This window comes from Haemaphysalis longicornis, unplaced genomic scaffold (genome assembly GCF_048455015.1).
Source record: "Haemaphysalis longicornis isolate Haplotype H1 unplaced genomic scaffold, Haemaphysalis longicornis Haplotype H1 scaffold_6, whole genome shotgun sequence".
Classification (NCBI taxonomy): Eukaryota; Metazoa; Arthropoda; class Arachnida; order Ixodida; family Ixodidae; genus Haemaphysalis; species Haemaphysalis longicornis.
In genome coordinates, this window is record NW_027526407.1 from 79,812,897 (window position 1) to 79,834,565 (window position 21,669).

Below are 21,669 nucleotides of genomic sequence, written 5' to 3' on the forward strand. Positions count from 1 at the left end.
ATTCGGTAAAGTTTAATACCGTAGACTCTACGTAGCACTCGTTGCGTTTGCAGAGGGAATACACTGGTAGGGGTAAATACTCTCACAGTTTCCGTTGCAGCGTCATATCCGCAAATAAAGATCCCGGAAACTGACTGAAGACGGAAGCCACAAAACTGAAGCCTTTTATATCCATTTAAAAGCATTGGAACCTATGTCACTTCCTATCGCTGAGTGGTGAAATCCTTCAGTGCCCCGTCTGCTGCAGTCGTTTTTTTCTCATCTATTTCATGTCCGCCAAGTTACAAAAAATATTTTCGAATTTCCGCCTTGTTCAAACCAAATGCTTATCTGCTTCTAAAAAAAAACCTTCGTTGATTTTTCTTTCATAGGAATCGGTTAAACACGAAAGTGAAATGTGCATTGGAATCTGCAGCTGAACATGGTTTGTGGGTCGGCGGCTTTCTTGTGGGTGTGCTTGGCGTGCGACGTCCTGCTGGCGAGTCGCTGCGGCAGAGGTGTACTGGCGTCATTTCCGTGACGGATATTACGTCGACGAAATCGTGGTTTATACCGGCATAGAACACTTTCGTGTTAAAATATAAAACTCAACGACGAACAACCCGAAGTATAAACTACTCTTCATTACTAACGGTTTCTTCACCGCAAGAAGACCCTGTGTGCAGGGGGGCACCCTTTACAGGCCGATTGCTCCGTTGTACTGGCGTCGTTTCTGTGGCGGATATGACGTCAGGGAAATCTTGGTGTATCCTGGAATAAAATTGTCGTGTTAAAAAAGAACAAAAGTAATAATGTCTGTTCCTTTTGTCTTAGAAATAAGAAGTGCCAACTGGCCCATCACCAAACCCTTCTGAAATTCTGTAATTTGCAACACTGAGTTTGCGAGTGTTGAGCGCTCGATCACAAGTAGCTTGAGCGTTCCACTAATCCAGAGTGCAGAAATTTTCATTCTGTATTTTTATAAAACAAAGCAACTCCGAGAAGGAATTTTCATTTAGCCAGACGCAGTGTAAGGCAGCCGCACTGCTATGCTAGGGAGAGGGCCCATCCCAGCTATTGAAAGTTATGCTGCAAACCTGTTGAGGGACGTACTTTGTTATGCCGAATCCTCTACAGTATATGGTGCCGCTAACTTTTTTGATGGAGGCGAACTTCATTTAACACTTCATTCAACATGGTCTAGGAAGCCAGCGTACACTGGCATTCAGCTGGCTTCCTATGAAGTGCAGCATGCATTTAGGCAGAGTGGGCAGCAAAGCCTTTCGCCTGTACAATTGATCCTTGACCAGCCTCGTGCAGACGTACACCGGTACCATCCTGATCGCCGTCAACCCTTACAAGGAACTCAGCATATACGACACGGTATGTACGCGCCATTTCCTTTACCCATATTCTGCTACCAATGCAGCGCACGTCTAATTTCGCCTCATGAATCGAAACATTCCTTCCCGTTGCGCAGGACTGGGTGCTGCGGTACAGCGGCCGCAAAATTGGCCAATGCGAGCCCCACGTGTTCGCTATCGCCGAGTCGGCCTACGACAGCCTGCAGAACATGACTGCCAACCAGGCGTGTGTCATCAGCGGCGAGAGCGGAGCGGGAAAGGTAATCTTTCTTTTTCCTTCAAACCTGTCAGTTTCTAACCTGTTTTCATGATATCGGGACACTCTCAGAATATCTGTGAGTGAGCTTCGTACGTCATGAACGCCCACGAAGGTCGCGTATCTGCTTGATGCGCTGCACCATTACATCGTCACCGTGTAGCGGTTTTCAAATTTACCGTGAACAGGAAATCAAGCCAATGACGATGAATATAGGGTGTCGACAAGAAACAACGCTTCACTGGCAGGCGTGCTCGCTCGAGGTTCGGAACGTTGGCGCACTTTCGTCACCTCTCCCTGCCACACTAGACGACATCGTCCTCAGAATAGTTTAGAATGCCACAAATATATGCTCGCACGGAATTTTGAGGCGCACATTTTCCTGCGGGGGCCGTAGAAAGAAAGTATTGCTTTACAAAAATATTATCAGAGTCAAAATCCTCGCAATCACAGCCCGCATGCACCACGCGGGGCTTAGATTGAGTCATCTTCTGGCTTAAGCTAGTTTTTGTCACCGTTTGGGTTAGAGGCGTGCGAATACTCGAACCTGGAATACTTTGCGAATAATGTTTGATATTCGGTTCGATTTGTAGCGCTGTTAGCGTTCAGAATATCCCAAGTTTTCGAATAACCGAGCTAGAGAGAGAGAGAGAGAGAGAGAGAGAGAGAGAGAGAGAGAGAGAGAGAGAGAGAGAGAGAGAGAGAGAGAGAGAGAGAACGTTATACTGCGAAAAATAAACTGTGGTTGATTCCTCTGTCATAGGAATCGGTAAAACACGAAAGTGAAATGGGAAGCGAAATCTGCAGCTGAGCATGATTTGCGGGTCGGTGGCTGTCTTGTGGGTGTATGCTTGGTGAGCGACGTCCTGCTGGCGGGTCGCTTCGGCAAAGGTGTACTGGCGTCACTTCCGTGACGGATATGACGTCAGTGAAATCTTGGGGTATTGCGGCATAAACACTTTCGTGTTAAAATATAAAACCTGAAAACGAACAACCCTAAGTATAACGTACTCTTTAGTACTAAAGGTTGCTTCCCCGCAAGAAGACTCTGTGTGCTAGGGTGCACCCTTTACAGGCCGCTGGCTTCATTGTACCGGCGTCACTTCCGTGACGGATATGCCGTCTGCGAAATCTTCGTGTATAAGGAATAAAACACTTTCGTGTTACAAAAAAAAAAAAAAAGAAAAGAGGGGGGGGGGGGGGAGCACGGGGTCGGATTCGTCGTCTCAGAATCTCGTTGGAGCGTGCTGCCTTGTGAAGTTGGCTATGCCGCACAACATGCATACTTTTAAGCTTCACCTCACGGCAGGCCCCTGGGGGTAAGCTTTTTTGCACGACGCCGAAGCTGTGCAAAAAGCCTTACACATGCAAGGTTTGCGCTAAACAAGTGTATGCTAACTCTGGTGAATGCTAGCTGAAGTGAAACGCTACTTGCGTAAAATTTACAGGCCGAAAACGGGTTTCTTGTCAGTATCGTGGCATGAGTGAGGAATCAATGGTTACTACTTGTTGCCCTGCAGTGAAGTCATACCAGCCACTAGCATGCCCATATTGTGATGACTAGACCAAGGGACCAGACAAATGCATACTCCACGCCGTATTTGCAGCATATTGAGGAATCAGCAGTTATCCATGGCAGTGGGTGCCAAATTCTTGTTCCACTGGTTTTTGCTATTTTGTCTCAATCCTTCATTTTTATTTCTTGCACCATTTTCTTATCAAACACTAATACATGAAAATTGAGCTGTTTTAAGTCCCTACTGCCTGGGTTATCTTTTTTCCTGTTGCTATATTTTAGAAGCTCTATACACACCAAAGCAAAAATATTCGTACTAAAAACATTCAATTTAATTTGCAGCTTATTTTTGCTATTTGTATTCAACTCACAATCCCAAATTTTATATTCACACAAAAATTTATACAACACAAAAATTGACCGATTAACAGTTTGGGGACATGGAAGGAAGAATTCAAGCAGCATTTTTGTGTTGCCGGCTTCAGATGGGTCGGCAGGTGTTGCTTTAAAAAAAAAGGGGGGTAACAAAGGACTTTCTTGGTGCATTCAATCCTTGCCACAAATTCAGCTTTTTTAAAAGCAAATGCTGTACTAAAAACGAAATTCACTCCGTGCTTAAGTACTCCCGTTCTAGCATAGAATAGAGTAAAGGTATCTCATTGAAGAACAAAAAAATGTGTGCTTAGAATGACTTACTTTATGTGTATAGTGAAATGCATTTACGTTATGAAAAACAGTTACATCTGCAGAAAGTTGTAGCCACATAAAGAGGAGGTCAGTGTACCGTATTTTCGCGCGTATAACCCGCACCAAAAATGCGAAAATTTCAGGGGTAAAGTAGACAGGGGGATTATATGCAAGATATTTCCTTTGATGCAGCTTCACCGCAATGCGCGTTGGGCCGTGATGCCCCTGCAGCCGTAAAAGTGACAAAACCACTCTTATCCTATTGACAGTGCTTATGTTTGCATACAGAGCTCAACAATATACCAACCAGAAAAAAAAAAAATTGACAAGTTACCTAGTCAGCTGGGTAAGCTCTTTTGCATAAACAAATGTGCCATGTTTCTTGAGCAGTAGCTTTGGTCCAACCTTTCATGCATAAGATATGCGGGCAATACGCGGGGATCAATTTTTTTTATTCGTCCACGGAAAAGGGGGGGGGGTGCAGGTTATATGCAGGGGCGGGTTATATGCGCGAAAATACGGTACTTGTTTTTAACATCTCAGCATACACTGCCTATATTCAAATGTGGGCCGTCATTGTCATTCTTTTCAGACCGAAACAACCAAGTTCATCCTGCAGTACCTGTGCACCGTGACCACAAACGTGTCTACATGGATCGAGCAGCAAATTCTGGAAGCCAACACCATCCTCGAAGCTTTTGGTACGTGTACTTATGCGATGCTACCTGCCACTACTCTTTTCGGTGTCAGACAAAATTCCTTCGTTTCCACTGTGAAAAGCTTGCAAGAACGGAGTTTTTCCATTCATAATTTCCCCGAGAGGCTCCTTTGCTTTGTCTGGAGGGAATCAATGTAAGCTGACATTGGTGACACTGACACTGTGTGCCAGTTAAGGTTGTTCCCTGTGAGGCCATAGTAAACTTTCATTTTTATTTTTAATCAAATGGCAAGATGTTGCATTGCATAAATGCCCTTGCGTGTACTGTAGCAAATATCTTTAGGACAAGAATTCAGGGTTAATTTTTCTTCTTCGAAGAAATTAGTGAGACAAGTGCATCGCTTCACTTCAATCCACTGCATGCACAAGTGATGGGGGTGCAACAAGACGTTACTCTTCTACTCCAGAGGGAAATTGGAGTGGCATTTTTACACCCAGCCATCCACTCATCACTCACTGTCTCGCACGAGTGATCCCCTCTTACTCCTTTCCCGCATTTGTGAATCCAGCCATCCTGGCCATAGATGTGACTGCGTGCGGTCACGTGGCTACGCTTCATCTACATACCAGTACATCAGGGTCACTTTGTTCTGTTCTGTCCTCTTCTGCAGGAAACGCCAAGACTGTGCGCAACGACAACTCTAGCCGGTTCGGCAAGTTCATCCAAGTGTGCTTCGACGGCCGCTTCCAGATCAAGGGCTGCATGATCCAGGACTACCTGCTGGAGCAGTCGCGAATCACGTTCCAGTCGAACGGCGAGCGCAACTACCACATCTTCTACCAGCTTGTCGCCGCCGCCCAGCGGAGCGCCGAGATCCGAGACCAGTTCGCCATCGGCCCTGTCGAGGGCTACACGTACCTCAGTCAGAGCGGATGTCTGGCCATCGATGGCATCGACGATGCACTCATGTTCGACGCCTTGCGACTGGCCATCTCGGTTCTGAGCATACCGCAGGTATAAAGCTCAGCTTGCACCCATGCATCCAGTCTGCATAATGCCTGATATATGGAACGAAGAAATGTTCTAAGAAAAATAGCCTTGTTTTTTCCTTTCGCCGTTGGAGAGGGCGACGAAATAAATGAAATAAATTAAAAGAAGGATGAATTGAGAGAAAAAAGAACTGACGGCTTTGTGAACTGAAACTGTGGACGCTGCTTCAGGGGACATTATTTGGAAAATTGCTCAGCGCACAGTTATCAGGACGTGGTGTCATTCCTGGCCTTGAATTGCTGCATTGATCTGTTGCTTAATTTCCTGCTCGTAGAGGTGTAAATATTTACGCTTGTCTGATTGTTATTTGTATAGAGGCGGGTGAATATTCGAAACTTTGCATGCTTGGCAAATAGTGTTTGTTATTCAATTAGATTTACAGCAAAGTTTTACCATTCCAAGTTCCTGAATATTTGAAACTTAAGTAATAGTGCTATATAAAAAGTTGGCTCTACTGCCCACTGTTCAAACATTAGAGCTTCACTGCATGGCATGATGTCTTTTTGTTGGCTTTGTTGCATGGCGCCAAAGTAGTGCGAAAAGCCTAACACAAGCAAGCTTTGTACTGTGGTGTATGTCAGCTGATGTGGAATGCTACTTGTGCAAAACTTACAAGCCCAAAACAAGCTTCCTGTGAATATCATGGCAGGAGGGGGGAATCGGGGGTTGTTGCTTTTTGGCTTGCAAGCTTGTCATACGAGCCGCTAGCACGCCTAGCCTTTTTTCAATGACTGGTGGGACCAGTAAAGTATCTGGCTATACATTCGTTATATTCACTTATTGTTGAGGAATATGCATATTTCTCTAAAGCAGTGTATGTCCAATTTTTATTTCACTGCTTTTACCTCTTTGTCGTAACCCTTTATTTTTGTGTTTTTTTTTTTTATCAAGCACTAGTACATGAACACTGTGTTGGGTCTTGACAACCAAAGTTAGACTCTCTGTACCCACAAACACAATTATATTCATATTTGAAAATATTTGATTCAATCTGTGGTCAGTTCTTAGTATTCATATTCGGAAACATTGAATTCTACTCGCTGTCAGTTTTTACTATTCATATCCGATTTTCAGTCCCAAATTCGATATTTGCACACTTGTGGTTTTATATTGCTGCCTTACATTGTGAGTGAGGTAGCAGCATTTTAGTAGAGTTTGGTGGTCACAATAGCTTTGTTTCGAAGTACAGGTGCCGCCAAAAGTAATTGGAACACGCTTTCGTAAGTTTGCAGGAATTTATTCTTCCGGAAACTGCCTGGTTGCATTCGTGTGCATTTAAAGAAGTCCTCCCTAATAGAAAAAGCTTCCTGTAAACTGGTAATGGCTGTCACGAAGCCAGTAAGACAAATCTTTTGTGATAACCACAAATCCTTGTTCTAATTACTTATGACGGCACCTGTACATAGTGTATACACACTATCGCTACAGTAAAACCACGTTACAAGAGGCACTTGGTTATAAGAGACATTTGAATGACAGCGGTTTGGTTGGTTCTCTTATGTTCGCCATGTTAGCAACATTGCATACAAGAGACCTTGGTTACAAGAGACACGTTTTTTGGTTCCCTTAAGTGTCTCTTGTAATGAGGTTTTACTGTATCTGACTCGATATTGGTTTGCAAAAAGAAAAAAAGAAGAAGCTCGATAGCTTGATAGCACTGGTCTTCACTGCTCCGAGAAATTCCTCATCTTGTGGCCTCGTCTCCCTGCAGGAAATGGTGGACGGCATCTTCAGCGTGCTGAGCGCCATCTTGTGGCTGGGGAACCTTCAGTTCGAGGACTCTGAGGAAGAGCGCAGCTCGCTCACCCCTGGCGACGAGGAGATCCTCATGACGGTGGCCACCCTGCTGGGCTTTCAGCCCGAGGAGCTCACCTACGTCGCGCTGCACCGGCAGATCATTGTGCGCGGGAACGTCACCGAAATACCACTCAAGTACCACGAGGTGAGCACCCGCTGGGGCAGAGCGAGTTGGAAATTTACTTTGTTTTTACTTTTTAAAGTAAAAATGTCATATGTCGCATTGAAAAGTGGCCTTGTATGACCCTGGCATCGACACGAACAAAATTTGTACAAACCAGGTACAAAAAATAATCACGTGACCCAAGGAAGGCCAGAAGCAAATTAAAGTGTGCCAGTGGTGGATGAGAGGTGACTAATGATTACCAAGGTTTATTAATTATTGATTGGAAATTGGTAGTAATGAATAGTAAAGCAGATTAGGGTGGATTAAGATGGATTACAAACAGCAAAATAGCGTGACTGCTATGTCAACTTGTGGACGTATATGTAAAAGGTACCCTCACACTAGGTTTTGACTTCAATTCATGTGAGCAGAGTTCAGTGCCCCCCCAAATTTTTTAAATTTATATTGTAATTTCTTTTGGGGATTGTTCCAGGGAAGTACAAATGCTGGGTACATCAAAAAAAGGCAAACAACAAATACATTGATACACAAGAGCAAACAAATTATAAACTAAAATAAAAGTCATAAAGTCATGCTTGTACACGACTTAAAACTAACTGAAGACTGTTGAGCTTTGGTGTTAGGGAGCAGGTTCAATTTCATAATTGTATGCAGAAAGAAAGAGTATTTCAACGAGTTTTAAGGGAGTAGCACTAATCATAACTTTCAAGAGCACCACAGAGAGGGGTTGTGCAACCGTGCTGGACGTGAATGTGGGACGGTCTATTTGGAGTGGGGTTTATATGTCACTGATGGTTCTGCATTGCAATTTTGATTCTTGAAATTTTTGTCTTTAATTAAAGCTGGCAATGTAGACCATAATTTAGGCTCGAATTGCATAATCATTAATGTTGCAATGGCAGATAAAACGAAGAAACGCTGACTTTTTGTCCATGTACGCAAGACTAAAATGGCATATACTCAGAGATAGGGAAAGAAGCTTATACGTGAGCATCACTTAATAAAGAGAGAGAGAGGAATTTTATTGAAACGAAAAAAAAAACACAGAAAGGTCGGCCTGATGGTAGTATACCTGGCCAGCTATTCTGTGTGTGGGATGAGAAAGTGGAGGAAAAAGTGTGGATAGAGGACCAGAGAGATGAAGATGGCGGAGAAACGAATAAATGGCTATGTACAGAAGATGCCTATACTTATACTGTGCATGTGTTAAAGTTCATCCGGACGGGCCTCAGCTACAATATCGCTGAGAGGCCTCTGATGCGCAGAAATGTCAGCACCACTTTAAATGCCTTTTGGGAACGCTGCGCATCTGGCCATGTGCCCAGCAGTACTTCCTCCGACACCACACGACAGTTCAAGAATAAAAACCACAATGACAGCTACGGTGATTATAACAACGAAGCCATAGTGCACATTTTTGATTGAGAAGTGTTCTGTAGCACAAGTCCATGGTGGCTGGTCATTAGGTGGAAGTGTGTTACTTTGCGTGTTTCTTGACTTATGCCAGCTGTGGGTGCATTGTCATTTGCTAAACAAAGTGTCATCTTCTTTAAAGGCCCAGCAAAACCGCCACGCCATGGCCAAGGCTCTGTACTCAAGAACGTTTGCCTGGATCGTAAATTATATCAACATGTGCACGAGCCCTGGAAAAGACAGCAACAGGTTCCTCGGCGTCCTCGACATCTTTGGTTTTGAAAACTTTGGGGTAAGCACTTCACGAAGCATGAAACTGTTCATCTCTTAAAAATGAACCTTTAACCTGACTGATCTTGCTGCTGGTTTTGAAAGCCTTGCTGTGCGTTATGGTGAATGTCATTTGCATCAGTCATTGAACAAATATGAATCTTTTAATGGGCTGTTTGTAAGACAGTTTCAAGAGCATGCTTACTGCCTGAAGTGCTCATGTGGTCTTCATCAGAGCTTCTAGCAAAGCACTTTGAACAACTGCTACTAAATCAAACGTGAGAAATTTCGGGACATTTAGTAATGCATGAAAGCAATTTGGTGAAGTTAGAGCAACTAAAATAATGCCCACAACGACTTTAGTCTCAGTATATTAAAATAATAAAGTTCTGTACTGAAGTAAGCTTTTCGTGGTGACATTTCAGGTCAATAGCTTTGAGCAACTGTGTATCAACTATACGAATGAAAAACTTCACAAGTTCTTCAATCATTACGTCTTTGCCCTGGAACAAGAAATGGTAAGTGCCTGTATTGTGCACATTTGATAATACGCACATCATTGGTGACTTTTACGTGATAAACACCACTACATTGTGGCTCTTTTTGTGCTTGCAGTATCGGCAAGAGGACATCCAGTATTCTCACATCCATTTCACTGATAACACTGCCTGTTTGGAGCTGATCGAAAAGGTAATGCGAAACCATTTTTATTGTAAAAGGAATTTGACTGACTTGCGCGTGTGTTAGTGAGTGCATGTTTTGAGTGTGTGCAATCATTCAATTGTTAAAGCAAATTGCATGCAATTTGAACTGCTTGAACTGACTTTCTTGCATCTAACAGTCACTTTTCTGCTTCCTTTGCAGCCACCCAAGTGCATTCTGAAACTCCTTGTGGAAGAATGCCGCATGCCAAAGGTATTTGTGTTTTACTCAGAATGCTATATTTTAGTAGTTTTTTTTTTATCACGGTTTTGTGATATATGTAATTTAATTGCAGTTTGCTAGCTGTGCACTGTTCGTGTCATGATGCTCATAAAACTGTTTACTTAAGAACTGCCTATCAAACTGGGAATATTCCTGACACGATGACTCCCTTTATTTCAACCCTTGTGCGACCGTAAAATTTGTTCGAATTATTTGGAAGGTTGAGTGAACGAACGTAGTCAAAAAAGAAAGAGTTTAAATGTCTCATTGTTTAAAATAGTCTCGTATGTTTCTTTGATTTGAAGTCTCGAAGCTCCATTCTCTTAGCTTGCTGGGAATAATGGTGCTTCAGCATCATGCTAAAACAAGGTGATCAGAACGTCAGCCAGCAGAAACTAAAATCAAAGGCTTTACAAAGCCAAGCTGCAGCATTATCTTCTGAATGTCTCGGGGACCTGACAATGATTTTAAATGCTGGTGAGGGGGGCACCCACTATGAAATACCTTTGGCTTGTCGGTTGCAAATTGGATTACCCAATGCAGTGTGCTTTCGCATTTGAAGTATTTTCAAAGCTATGTCTGGACACTCTTTATAACCTTTTTGAGAGCTTGAATTAAGTGAAAATTTGAGCTAGCCATCCATGGTCGAATTAATGAGCGTCGATTGTATTAGTGTGCACTTTTGCAATGCTGTATCAACCTCATGTTGAATACTTAGGCCTGAAATGAGTTAGTAGCGTCTATTTATGCACCCATGCACGCAGATAATGAAGTTTGTGTTGTATAGAATATGTCCTCAGCTTGAATAATGAGAACTACCTAAGTCTAGCCTGAAATACTGAGCGCACTGTCTGGTTCTAATGAAGTTAGGATGGTATGGAATTCCTGATCAGCTTGAGTAATGCACATTCTTTAAGCCTAGCTTGCACTATTTGCTGCAAAATTTTTTGCGAATGGATGCAGACCGAGTACTTTACACAAGCCAAAAACTTGGTGCCTAAAGCATGGTCGTGATAAGAAAGCAGGATTATATATAGGTCAAGAGGAAACAAAGATGGCAGCAGCAAACTGTAGTCATATGTAGTGTTAAATAATAATTTTGGTAATGTCGAACCCTTATAAAATTTTTTGAGAAAAAGCATACAATGCCTGTTTTGTTTGGGAGGATTGTACTTTGCTTGTACACGTGTATGTCCTGCAAATTTATATTCAGAGCAAATCAAAACATCCCTTCTCATTCAACCAGCAACAACAGCAACAACAGACCATTGGCGTTAAGCAGATCCAGACAGCATTGCAGGCAGTCAGGGCTTAGCCGTCTGATGGTTCCAATATTTTATTTCTTATTGGTGCACAGGTTTCTCCTGGTGACTAAAAGTATAACGTGCAGAATTACCTGTGACTGGAAAGGGCATTCAAAGCATGGATAGGATATAAGGGCTCTATGAGAGACCCGTCGACTAAGGGCTATCTCACTTTTCGCTGCCACTAAAACAGGCTTTAGAGAAGAATCTGTCTCCCTCAGGCTGTCGCTGTGAAGTGGAGGTCATTAATCCACCGCTGTGATCCAATTATCAAAGCCTACTTCTGTGTGATACGAGGGCCGTGTTAAAGATGGCTACAAAACAAAAAATACACAAGTGCACGCCACTTCGACATGCTGAAAGGCACAATGTTATCTGAAAAATTAGTGACAATAATAATAATAATTCTAATATTACAAGGTATTATTTGAAATATAGGGCGGAAAGCGAAAATGCTGGTGTGTTCGGGATATTGGTGCTTGTTAAAGATCCCCAGGTGGTCAAAATTAATCCGGAGCTCTCCATTATGGTGCACCTCATCGCCTGTGTAGCATCAGTGCGTTAAACTTCACAATCAATCAATCAATCAATCAATCAATCAATCAATCAATCAATCAATCAATATTTGAAATATAATACAAAGTTTATTAGGTAGTTTTGTCGTGCTTCGTAGATAAAATTGCCACGGGGTTCTTCGGTGATGTTCCTTCGTTGCTTAAATAACCATGTTCAAAGTGTGGAATGTTCATCCTTCACCACCGACTCCATCCACAGGGCACGGACATCAGCTTTGTGAGCAAGCTGCACCAGGAGCTAGAAGGGCATGCCTACTACGTTCGGGGTGACGACCGGCGTCGCTGGGAGCAAGAGTTTGGCATCCGGCACTACGCCGGTGCCGTGGTCTACACCACTCAGGGCTTCCTCGAGAAGAACAAGGACGCTCAGCAGGACCAGCTGTTCGAGCTCATGCGCAAGTCCACCAACGCCTTCGTCAAGGATCTCGTCAAGTTCCAGGTGCGTTGACGCCAACTACAGTGTTAGTCGCATGCCTTTGTCTTGCCTTTGGCTTGCCTTTGTCCTTGACTTGCCTTTGTCTTCAACTACTACAGTTTTCTAGGCTGATTTTTCAGCTTGATTATTTGTGACATGTTTGAGGGGTGTTTCAACATTGGTAGCTATTTATATATCAGTGCTGCGGCGGTCTTTCATGCAAGGGTTTTTTTTTTCACTTTGGGGAAGGGTGTTTTTATTTTCACATATTTGAAAGCATCAGCTACTGCTACTCTTTGACTTAAGTACTCTTTAATCTATTGGCATAGTTAGGAGGATTGCTTCAGCACATTTTTATCGAAGTCACTACAATTAGTGCCTACTGTTGGTTTGAATATCTACACTAGTCGCAAACTCTTGTACCCACCACAATTGCTCAGTGGCTAAGGCGTTGTGGTGCTGAGCCCAAGGGTGCAGGTTTGATTCGTAGCCGCGGAGGCCGCTTTCCTGATGGAGGCGAAAAGCGTAACGCCCATGTGTTCAAGATTTCAGTGCACATTTATAAAGAACCCCAGGCGGTCAAAATTCATCCGGAGCCCTCCACTATGGCGCGTCTCATAACTTGTGTTGCGTCGGCGTGTTAAACTTCATAATCAATCAATCAAGCTAACTCTTGTTTTGATATTCAGTTATAACGAAAAGTTGCTACACATTCAAACACCCATTGCAGCCTCTGTAGGCACATGCGTTTCCTTTATTGGGCCTGGCGTTCAGAGTAACCATATTTATTTTGCATGATAATTTGACCTCTTCGCAATATGACATCTTCTGTGCTGAACAACATGTATTCTCTGTTTAGAGCTTTGATGTATATTGAGATCAGGTTCATTGTTGGTTTGCATGCTATGCGTCGTGAGGCCCTTAAAAGCGTCCCTGTTACTTTTGCCCTCGTTGCTTTCTCTTTGAAAAGGACCTGCTGGAGGTGACATTGACGCGGCTGGCGGCTGGGGGCACCACAATGACCAAAACTATGAACAAGAGCAAGCCCACCGTGGCGGACGCGTTTCGCTACCAGCTCACAGCACTCGTCGAGCTTCTTCACTCTACTGTTCCATGGTACCTTTATTACGGCATAATTTTTCCCACTTCATGTCGCTGTATTGCAAGTCAGCTGTTCTGCTCTGCCTTAAATGATGTTGTACCTCTGAAAAGCATGCTTTGAATATTGTCACGAAGATGTATGGTTCGCGGCAATATGAAGACCCGATATGTCGTATTTGCAGGAGAAAAAAAAAACATTCATGCAACCAGATCGCCTGTAGACAACAGTGCAAACACTTTATAACCTCAAGATGTAGGATGCGAAAAAATTGTGTACCATCAATATCTGTAGAAGTTACTAAAAGTAATTTTTTGTTTAAAAGGGTTTTGTAAACATTTCATTCGTATCTCCTGTGAAAGAGAATACCAGAAGATATCCGCACTTATGTCATAACCATGGTGGCCTACACAAGAGAACCCAATGCGACACACTGGCACTAAGATGTTTTTCTGCCTTCTTAGTCAAAGTAAACCCACTTTTTGGGTACCAGTCTTCGCTATTTTAGCGCTCTGTGCATGTTTTTTATTCGCAGGTATGTGCGCTGCATCAAGCCAAACACCCAGAAAACAGCAAACAACTATGACAACGAGCAAGTTCTGACACAACTTCGATACCTCGGCATGCTGGACATCATTCGCATCAGGCAACAGGTGATTAATCCACCATCAATGTATGTCTTGGATGGTGGGTACTATAGAGACGCGAGAGTGTACAAAGCTTTGTATCTCGGCGACAAATTCGCTTGAGGTGTCGATTTAGCTTTTCAATTAACATGTTAACCGTCGTGGATCACAAAATGTAAGCATGAACTCAACGTCTGTCCTTGTTTGATGCAGTTGGCATATTTCAGTAAAACATGTATCAGTGTACATGCTACCTTTGGAAGAGTGCCGTTTCAGTAATGTTTTTGGAGTTGCTAGATGGATAACATTTGAAATGCACAGCTATCTTAGCAGCTAATGCCTGACTGATAAGTGCTTGATGGTACTTATTGTAACATGGTTCCTCTTTGTGGCTACAGCCGTCAGTAGAGTATTGGGGATGAGGCAGCTTTGCTTGCTAGTGTGCCAGCGTTCCGGCCATTGAAGCTCTGTGGCAACTTGCCAGTTGCTCAAGCATGGCAGCACTGTTGCAGGCCTTTAATTATTTGCTGTTATTCTTTTTTCTGCACAGGGGTACCCGATTCACAGCACAATAGACGACTTCCTTCGAAGGTACCGATGCCTTGTTCGGCACATCGGACCTCTCCCGCCAGACCCCCTGAAGGCTTGCCGATTCATCCTGGAGAAGCTGAACATGCCCAAGATTGAATGGCAGATAGGAAAGACCAAGGTACCGTGTGCTAAACATGCATGGCAAAATTTCTTTTTTTTTAAATTAGTGGTGCGTATTGTTTAGCCAAGGTTTTGTGGATTGAGGGTGGCACCTCATGGCGTAGATTGTACAAGCAGTGTGCAGTGGGTGCCGCATTGTACCGTATTTTCTCACGTATAACCCGCCCCTGCATATAATCCGCACCCCTACTTTCAGCCCGCTGGAAAAGAAAAAAAAGCCCTCGCGTATTGCCCACACATTGGTAGTGGAAAGGCTGCACCAAAATCACTGCTCAAGCAACTCATCACACACTATGTAGACAGAAAAAGCGCATATTTAGCAAGTAGAATACACTGACTGCAAGGCGAAAGTCTCAATAACTACCGTATTTTCCGGTGTATAAGTCGCGTTTTTTTTCTGAAATTTTCATTGGTGCGTCTTATCCAGCGGTGCGACTTATGTATGGAATAAATCTGATTCGCGGCGGCCGCGCGTGGCCAGCGCATGTTGAGACACAGCTCTATGGTGTAAATCAATCCCAAGCCCACCGGTACGGCATTTCTCATAGCCCATATGTCGCTTCGGGACATTGCACCAAAGAATTTTCAGCTTTTCCTAGTCAAAAAGAATGATAATGGCCTGCGACAACCACGCGCCACTTTAGGTCATGCGCAGTAGCTACAGTTCAGAATAAATTGAAAGTAACATCAAACTGGGTTGCAAAAACAAAATGCAGCTCATTAATTATTACAGACAGTTACTCTGAAGGAGGTAGACGTGCTGCTAATTTTTAAAATGACAGCTTGGAGATAAGTTTTGATTTTCGTGCCGCTTCCCATCGCGTCAGTTCCGTCCGCCATGACACCTTTATTGCGCTGATTTACGACAGCATACAAGAGATGCGCGACGTTTGGAGAGGTGGCCAAATGGGTCTCCGACTCTTGGGACTCCATTTCTACAAAAACAGTTGTAGCCCGGTTGATAAAGGCCGGAGTAATCCGGTCCGCGAGTGGTAACGATGTTGGCGAAAAAGACATCAGAGAGTCGGAGGACGACAGTGATGCACCGGTGGAACTCCCACTAAAGATACTGAATTATTTGTTAGCGATTCTGAGGAAAAAGATTTCGATGGTTTTGCCTAAACACCGCCCGTAAGTACATACCATCTGTGTGTATCCATAAACCATTTTTGAGAAGTTAGTTATGTCCAGACTTTAGGTGTTATATGCCCGTGTCTAGCCCTGCTTACAGGGGGATGCGTTACTAGGCGGCGGCCACCACAACCATGTACTTTCGCCGCACTTTCTAAAGATCTGATTCACTATGAGTTTACCTAATTAACAAGTGCGTCTTATATACCGGTGCGTCTTATACAACGGTGCGACTTATATACGGTTTTTTTGGAAAAACTGTCATTTTGAGGGGGGTGCGACTTATACAAAGGTGCGACTTATAGACCGGAAAATACGGTAATGGAATTCTTTTGTTAGAGTGCGCTCGTCCTTGTTTTTTCTTCCTTGTCCTTGCATGCTTTGCACAGTCGCTGCCATGGAAGGCTTAGTCAATGGTACTGCGTAGAAGATTCACAGCACAATGCGGATTGTCGTGAAGCAGCACTAAAGGAAAAACATTGCGTATTATCCGCACCCCTACTTTCCCACTGAAATTTTCGTATTTTTCGTGCGGGTTATACGCGCGAAATTACGGTATGTGCGGTTTCATGGGAAGCAGGTTGCAGCATCGTTTTATGGTGTGCGTGGAAACAGCGTCGCATACCAGAAGCGAGTGAGTGGGTGGTGCGTTGGTGCGTTGGTGCTTGAAATGGCAAGAGCTGCCTGCCTTGTCTTTTAGAAGGCACAAAAACAAAAAAATAGGAGCTGGAGAATGACTGCTTTTTTGTATAATCTAAAAATGCTAGTATGCTGATACTGGACTTGCAAGCAACTGTTTTAATCTGAAAAACATTTCCCTTGTTATGAGAGAACACGCTTTCCCCTCTGATATGTCACCTGTTATGCCAGGTGGTGGTAAAAAAAGTGTTTGAGTGTCTGTGTGTGTGCTGCCGGTTTCGTTACCAGGTGTTCTTGAGGAGCTCCGTGTTCGACCCGCTGGAAGACTCCAGGCGGAAGCTCCTCCGTGACATGGCCACAGTTGTGCAGAAGATCTGGCGGGGCTGGCGGCAACGAACAGGTATGCTGTAAGGACCTGCTCGAACGAAATAATGCTGTGCAATAAAGCCAGAAAATAATGTCAATCATATCACAATACGTTGGAGGTTTGGGGCATTGTGGAAAGTGGGACACCTTGACGTAAGTGTCCTTGACACTTCTACAGTCTCTTAAAATATTTTTGGTCAAATAATTTCTGTGTAGGTACATTTTGAAGAAAAAACAATCTGCGAATGCGCTTTGGACAGTGTGCGAACTAATGAAATAACTTTGCTGTCTTCCCGTCGAAGCTTTCCTCCAACAACGGACTGCGGCCATCCGAATCCAGCAGCATTTCCGAGGCCACCGGCAGATGATTCACTTCCTACAGATGCGACGGGCTGCCATCACCATCCAGGTTCGTTCAGATACATCCACTCCTCACTCACTGTAGAAGAGCGCAATGAGAAATTGGATGCTGACAGTGCAACAACATTGGAATGAAGATGAAAAAAAAAAAAAAGCAAAACCGTGCACCCCAAATCCTCTGACAAGCATCGTAATGCCTCCAACATTAGACAGACGGTTTCTCCACGTGGCCTTTTAACATGTTTTACTCTGCGTGAGAACTACATTTGAATGAAATAGGGAAGGTGTACACCCCAGACATCCAGTCATTCTTTATATTTTGCAGTTTCGAGTACGGTTGAGTAAAGTTTCCTTGTTTTAATGAAGTCAGCTGCACAACGCAAAAATTTATTTTAAACGGAAATTTTAAAAAGGCAGGAGAGTGATAGATATATAATTACGCTAGCAGTGAACGTATACAGTTGGAACACTTAAAAGAGGCATTTAACGAAACAAGCATGAAACTGATGGTGTCCAGCCAAAAAAGAACATTGGAGGTCTAGTTGAACCTGTGTTATTGAACCGATTGGAACCAACTGCATTTCCAATTGGTCCAAGGGTGTTTTGGAGACGTCTGATTTGGACGTCCAGTAGTTTTTTTGGCTGGGGTCACATGGCAGCAGACAATATCTTTGATATTACTGTATTTATGACAAGGATGACAGTGGTTGCACTGTGAACCGTTATGTCCACGTAAAAATTACAGCTTGCTTTGTCAGCCTGTTTGCATCTTCGAGCAAGAACGTTTATGTGGGCTTCACCATCCTTCCGCTCTCCGTGTAAATTTCTTTTACGATTTACGCTGACTTTTGCACATTTCGGTGGTTGTAGGCCCACTCTGAATAAATTGATGTAAAAGACATGCATTTCGGTCTAAACCGTGTTAGACTTCATCTAAGGTGATAATTTAAAAAAAAAAAATATCATGTGATTTTGGTCTGCTGAGGCATTAGTGTAAAGAACAAAAACCCTGTACATGTTTGATGCATATTCTGAGATCACAAAATTTCCTACTGTACTGATTAAAAGACAGACGTTCAGATAAAGACTGTGCTGACTTCGCTGTTTCTGCTTCTGTTTCGTCCTACTGTGTCCCGTGCGCAGGCGTACGTGCGAGGCATGTTCGCACGCGAAGTCGCAGGAGCATTGCGTGAAATGCGCCGAGTTGAGGCCGAGATGCGGCGTCGGGAGCTCGAGGAGCAGGAGCGGCGCCGTCTCGAGGCTGAGCGCACCGAAGCGCAGCTCGCAGAGGATGAAGCGCAGCTGGCCAGTGCCGAGGACATGATGCGGTAAGGGTCTCTCGCTCTTCACTTTTCGCTCCGTCACGCGTGATTGTTCAGGTGAGCTTTTTGGCGCCCTTGCGTGCAGTGTTTGTTCATGAAGCTTGAAGGACTAGTCTGCTTTTTCCAAAAAAGAAGTTTGGAAAGAGTGAAATTATGCAACAGAGGAGGATATTAAAAGCAGGTGCTTTTTTTTAATATAACCCTGCTATCCCAACTAGGAGTATTAGAGTAAAAGCTTGTCATTATTCTCAAAAATTGAGCGGCCGTCAAGTTATTGAAATGGTCCCGCCGTTGCAAAGGCCTGTAAGTGCATTTTATGTTCAAGTGTGAGAGAGTACCCTATGACAAAACGTGTGCCTGAAACTAACGCATCACACCTGTTCCGCAAAGAATGCTGGGAGGGATTGGTGCTGGTGGCCTCAAATGAAACCCTGTGGCTCAGAGTTGCTGCGTGTGTAGTGCGAAATACGTCAGGCAGGAAGCTCCATAATGTGCGGTCCGTGCCAGCTTTCCGGACAGGAGCCATACAAAAGGAGTGTGCGTCGTAGTGGGGGTTGAAAGAGGATGGGAGAGGCTGGAGATAGGGCCACTCTAATGCCTCTGCAGCAAGCACGTCTTTTAGCGAGTGAGTTTACTGAGGAAGCCAACACCTGACAGTGAAAGCAGAGCATGTTTGGTGTGGCAGAGGTCATCGTTTTACCCCAGCACATCTTTTACTGGTCGCACCAGAGGCAGTGGAAGTGGCCCCAGGGCGTCTATCAATTAACAGGATCTCTCCATCACTATGCACGCAGGGGGCATATTTCAGTGATTCCACAAACTGTGGGCAGGGCAGGGGTATTAATCCAAGGTAGTATAAATGTTTGTCGAGAGGCTGACACTACCGTGATGCAATTTGCACGTTGCAGTCATAGAGTCTGTTCGAATTTGTCTGAAGGCCGTACCAAATGGCTGTGAGCTCCACCAAGAAAGCTGGCTCAGAAAGGGAAGATTGAACCAGTTGGCATACTTGCTGGCTCGGGAAGACAGATCCACATTGATATCACTCATGTCATTCAACGCAGTGCTGTACTCTCTGTGAACATAATATAAGCCGTTTTGTATTGGAAACTTGTTTCACCCGCCATGGGTTCACACTGCTACTAGAAAACTGAGGGCCTCTTGAAAACTGTTCAGCCTCATGAAAAACTTGGATTACGTCATAGATTTCGAGAAATTTCTTAGCTCTGCTGGCTGAGCAAAATATTTTAGAGCTACGCTCCTACTCGTTCACCCGCAGCTGTGTGATGCAAACTGTGGGAGATGAGGGAAGTGTTCTGATCCCCTGTTGTGCTGTCTTTTGTCTAGTGTTCAAACCAGGCAGGAGTATGGGTAAGTGGGCCGATCACATTCGAGGCACACGTTTGCATGAGGCACTGCCACGGTCATGCCCACGTCACTACTTGCTTGAAATGCCCATTAGTAAGGTGTTCTTGTAGCTGAGTAGAGTTTTACTGGTTCTTCACTGTCACCTCTGTTTATGATTTACACGTATAAGCCATCCTGCAATGTCATGCTGCTTGTAAACTTACTTTGATTCATCCCACCATTCATATGTTTTGCCATATGCGTGTAGTTAATTTCCTGATTTACGTGTACCCTCAATTGTTCTCCCCACACCTCCCAGTTTTTGTATTTTCAACCCAAGTGCTTGAAATGGGAACTAAATAAATGTTTAGTGATAAATACAACCTGTTTTCAAACAGTTCAGCTTTTTACACGCTTGATATTTCTTACCTTCTGAAATAGAGGCTTGGTGGTGGGAAGACATTTTGTCTGCAACTAGGGACGTATTATTCTATTATTTGATTTTTTGTAACTTTCGTATCCTGGCCTCTCTCTTGAGTACTGCTCGAGAATGTGTTATCACAGCGTTATTAAAGGTCTTAACTATGCCTGTACTGAAGATGCATGCTGAAATGCGAGCTTTGCGGCCACTGCGCTGACCTTCTTCAGCTGCCTAATATGTCAGAGGAATTGTTTTCAACTGTCAGAAAGGTCTCTTGTTTTGCACCACGTTGCTGACTGCCTTTCAAGGAGCACTGACACGAAAATTTTATGTTACACTTTTATTGCTTTTATTGATACTTAATAGCCTGGCGAACCTGAAACAGCAGTTAAAATACTTCAGCGCACGATAGTTAATCACATTGAACAGCCTGAAAATCGTTTGTTTCAAATTCCCGCGCTTTCATCCCGAACGTCGCATATGACAAAATCCCGGCCTGACCTCGCCGCTTTGTGCGGACGTCACCGGCGCCCGCTTGAGAGGGTGTTGCGCCCGCTCGCCACTCGTCGCGCCGCGCGCATGAAGTGACGTCATGAGCTTTTGACGAGCGCTTTGGCTCTCCCTGCATGCTGATGTCCATTTGCTGAGTGCCGCTCCGCGCACTGCTCCATTGGCACGATAAATGAGATCCAGTTAAACTATGTTCTTTGTGTTGCAGGCCGCTCATATTTCACCGAGGGTATTCTGTTGACTGAAGGAAGCGAACTGTGCAATAATAATAACGCCGAAAAGTGGTGTCAGTGCTCCTTTCAAACACACTCCTTATGGTAACCATGTTCTGAGAGCGTGCAAATGTTGTCATACCTGAAAAATTGGTTTGGGAGTAGTAGAAACCTCGCACGATTTGATGTCAGTTCCCCCCCTATTACAGCCTACTGAGAGAAAACTTTGTGAGCAGCTAATGACGACTTTCAGAAGCTGGTAAGAACTTCGCAGGGTAGTTTTGTCCTGTTCCCACTGACGGTCAAGACTTGGCGTGAGCAATGTGTGACATTAAAATAATTCTCTAAGGTTTCTCAAAAAAGTACTGATAGATTACATGAACCTAATGCGACTATTCAGCGGTGGCTTGCACCCTGTAGCCTCTGCCTACTGCAGCATAGCTTTTCATTATAATTATCAAAATTGCTGCAATTAGTTGTAAAATTTCCGTTCGCTGGTATTTCTGGCTTCACTGCAGCATGAGTGGGCTCGCTGTGAAGCACCCTCTCAAGGCAAACCTCGGTTTCCACACTATTGTTATGGGAGCTG

The 21,669-nt window shown here is 44.0% G+C and overlaps 1 protein-coding gene across 1 annotated transcript in view; it reads left to right on the forward strand.

Annotated features, from left to right (window-relative positions):
* Positions 1-21,669, forward strand: part of Myo81f (unconventional myosin 81F) — a 143,664-nt gene that overhangs the window by 83,687 nt on the left and 38,308 nt on the right. The window contains exons 3-18 of the mRNA XM_077675357.1: positions 1,300-1,362; positions 1,460-1,603; positions 4,395-4,503; positions 5,132-5,475; positions 7,223-7,453; positions 8,991-9,140; positions 9,544-9,636; positions 9,734-9,808; positions 9,983-10,033; positions 12,121-12,360; positions 13,307-13,452; positions 13,971-14,088; positions 14,612-14,770; positions 16,831-16,942; positions 17,211-17,317; positions 18,412-18,596. Coding sequence (XP_077531483.1) covers positions 1,300-1,362; positions 1,460-1,603; positions 4,395-4,503; positions 5,132-5,475; positions 7,223-7,453; positions 8,991-9,140; positions 9,544-9,636; positions 9,734-9,808; positions 9,983-10,033; positions 12,121-12,360; positions 13,307-13,452; positions 13,971-14,088; positions 14,612-14,770; positions 16,831-16,942; positions 17,211-17,317; positions 18,412-18,596 — 2,327 coding nt within the window. The remainder of the gene's footprint in view (positions 1-1,299; positions 1,363-1,459; positions 1,604-4,394; positions 4,504-5,131; positions 5,476-7,222; positions 7,454-8,990; positions 9,141-9,543; positions 9,637-9,733; positions 9,809-9,982; positions 10,034-12,120; positions 12,361-13,306; positions 13,453-13,970; positions 14,089-14,611; positions 14,771-16,830; positions 16,943-17,210; positions 17,318-18,411; positions 18,597-21,669) is intronic.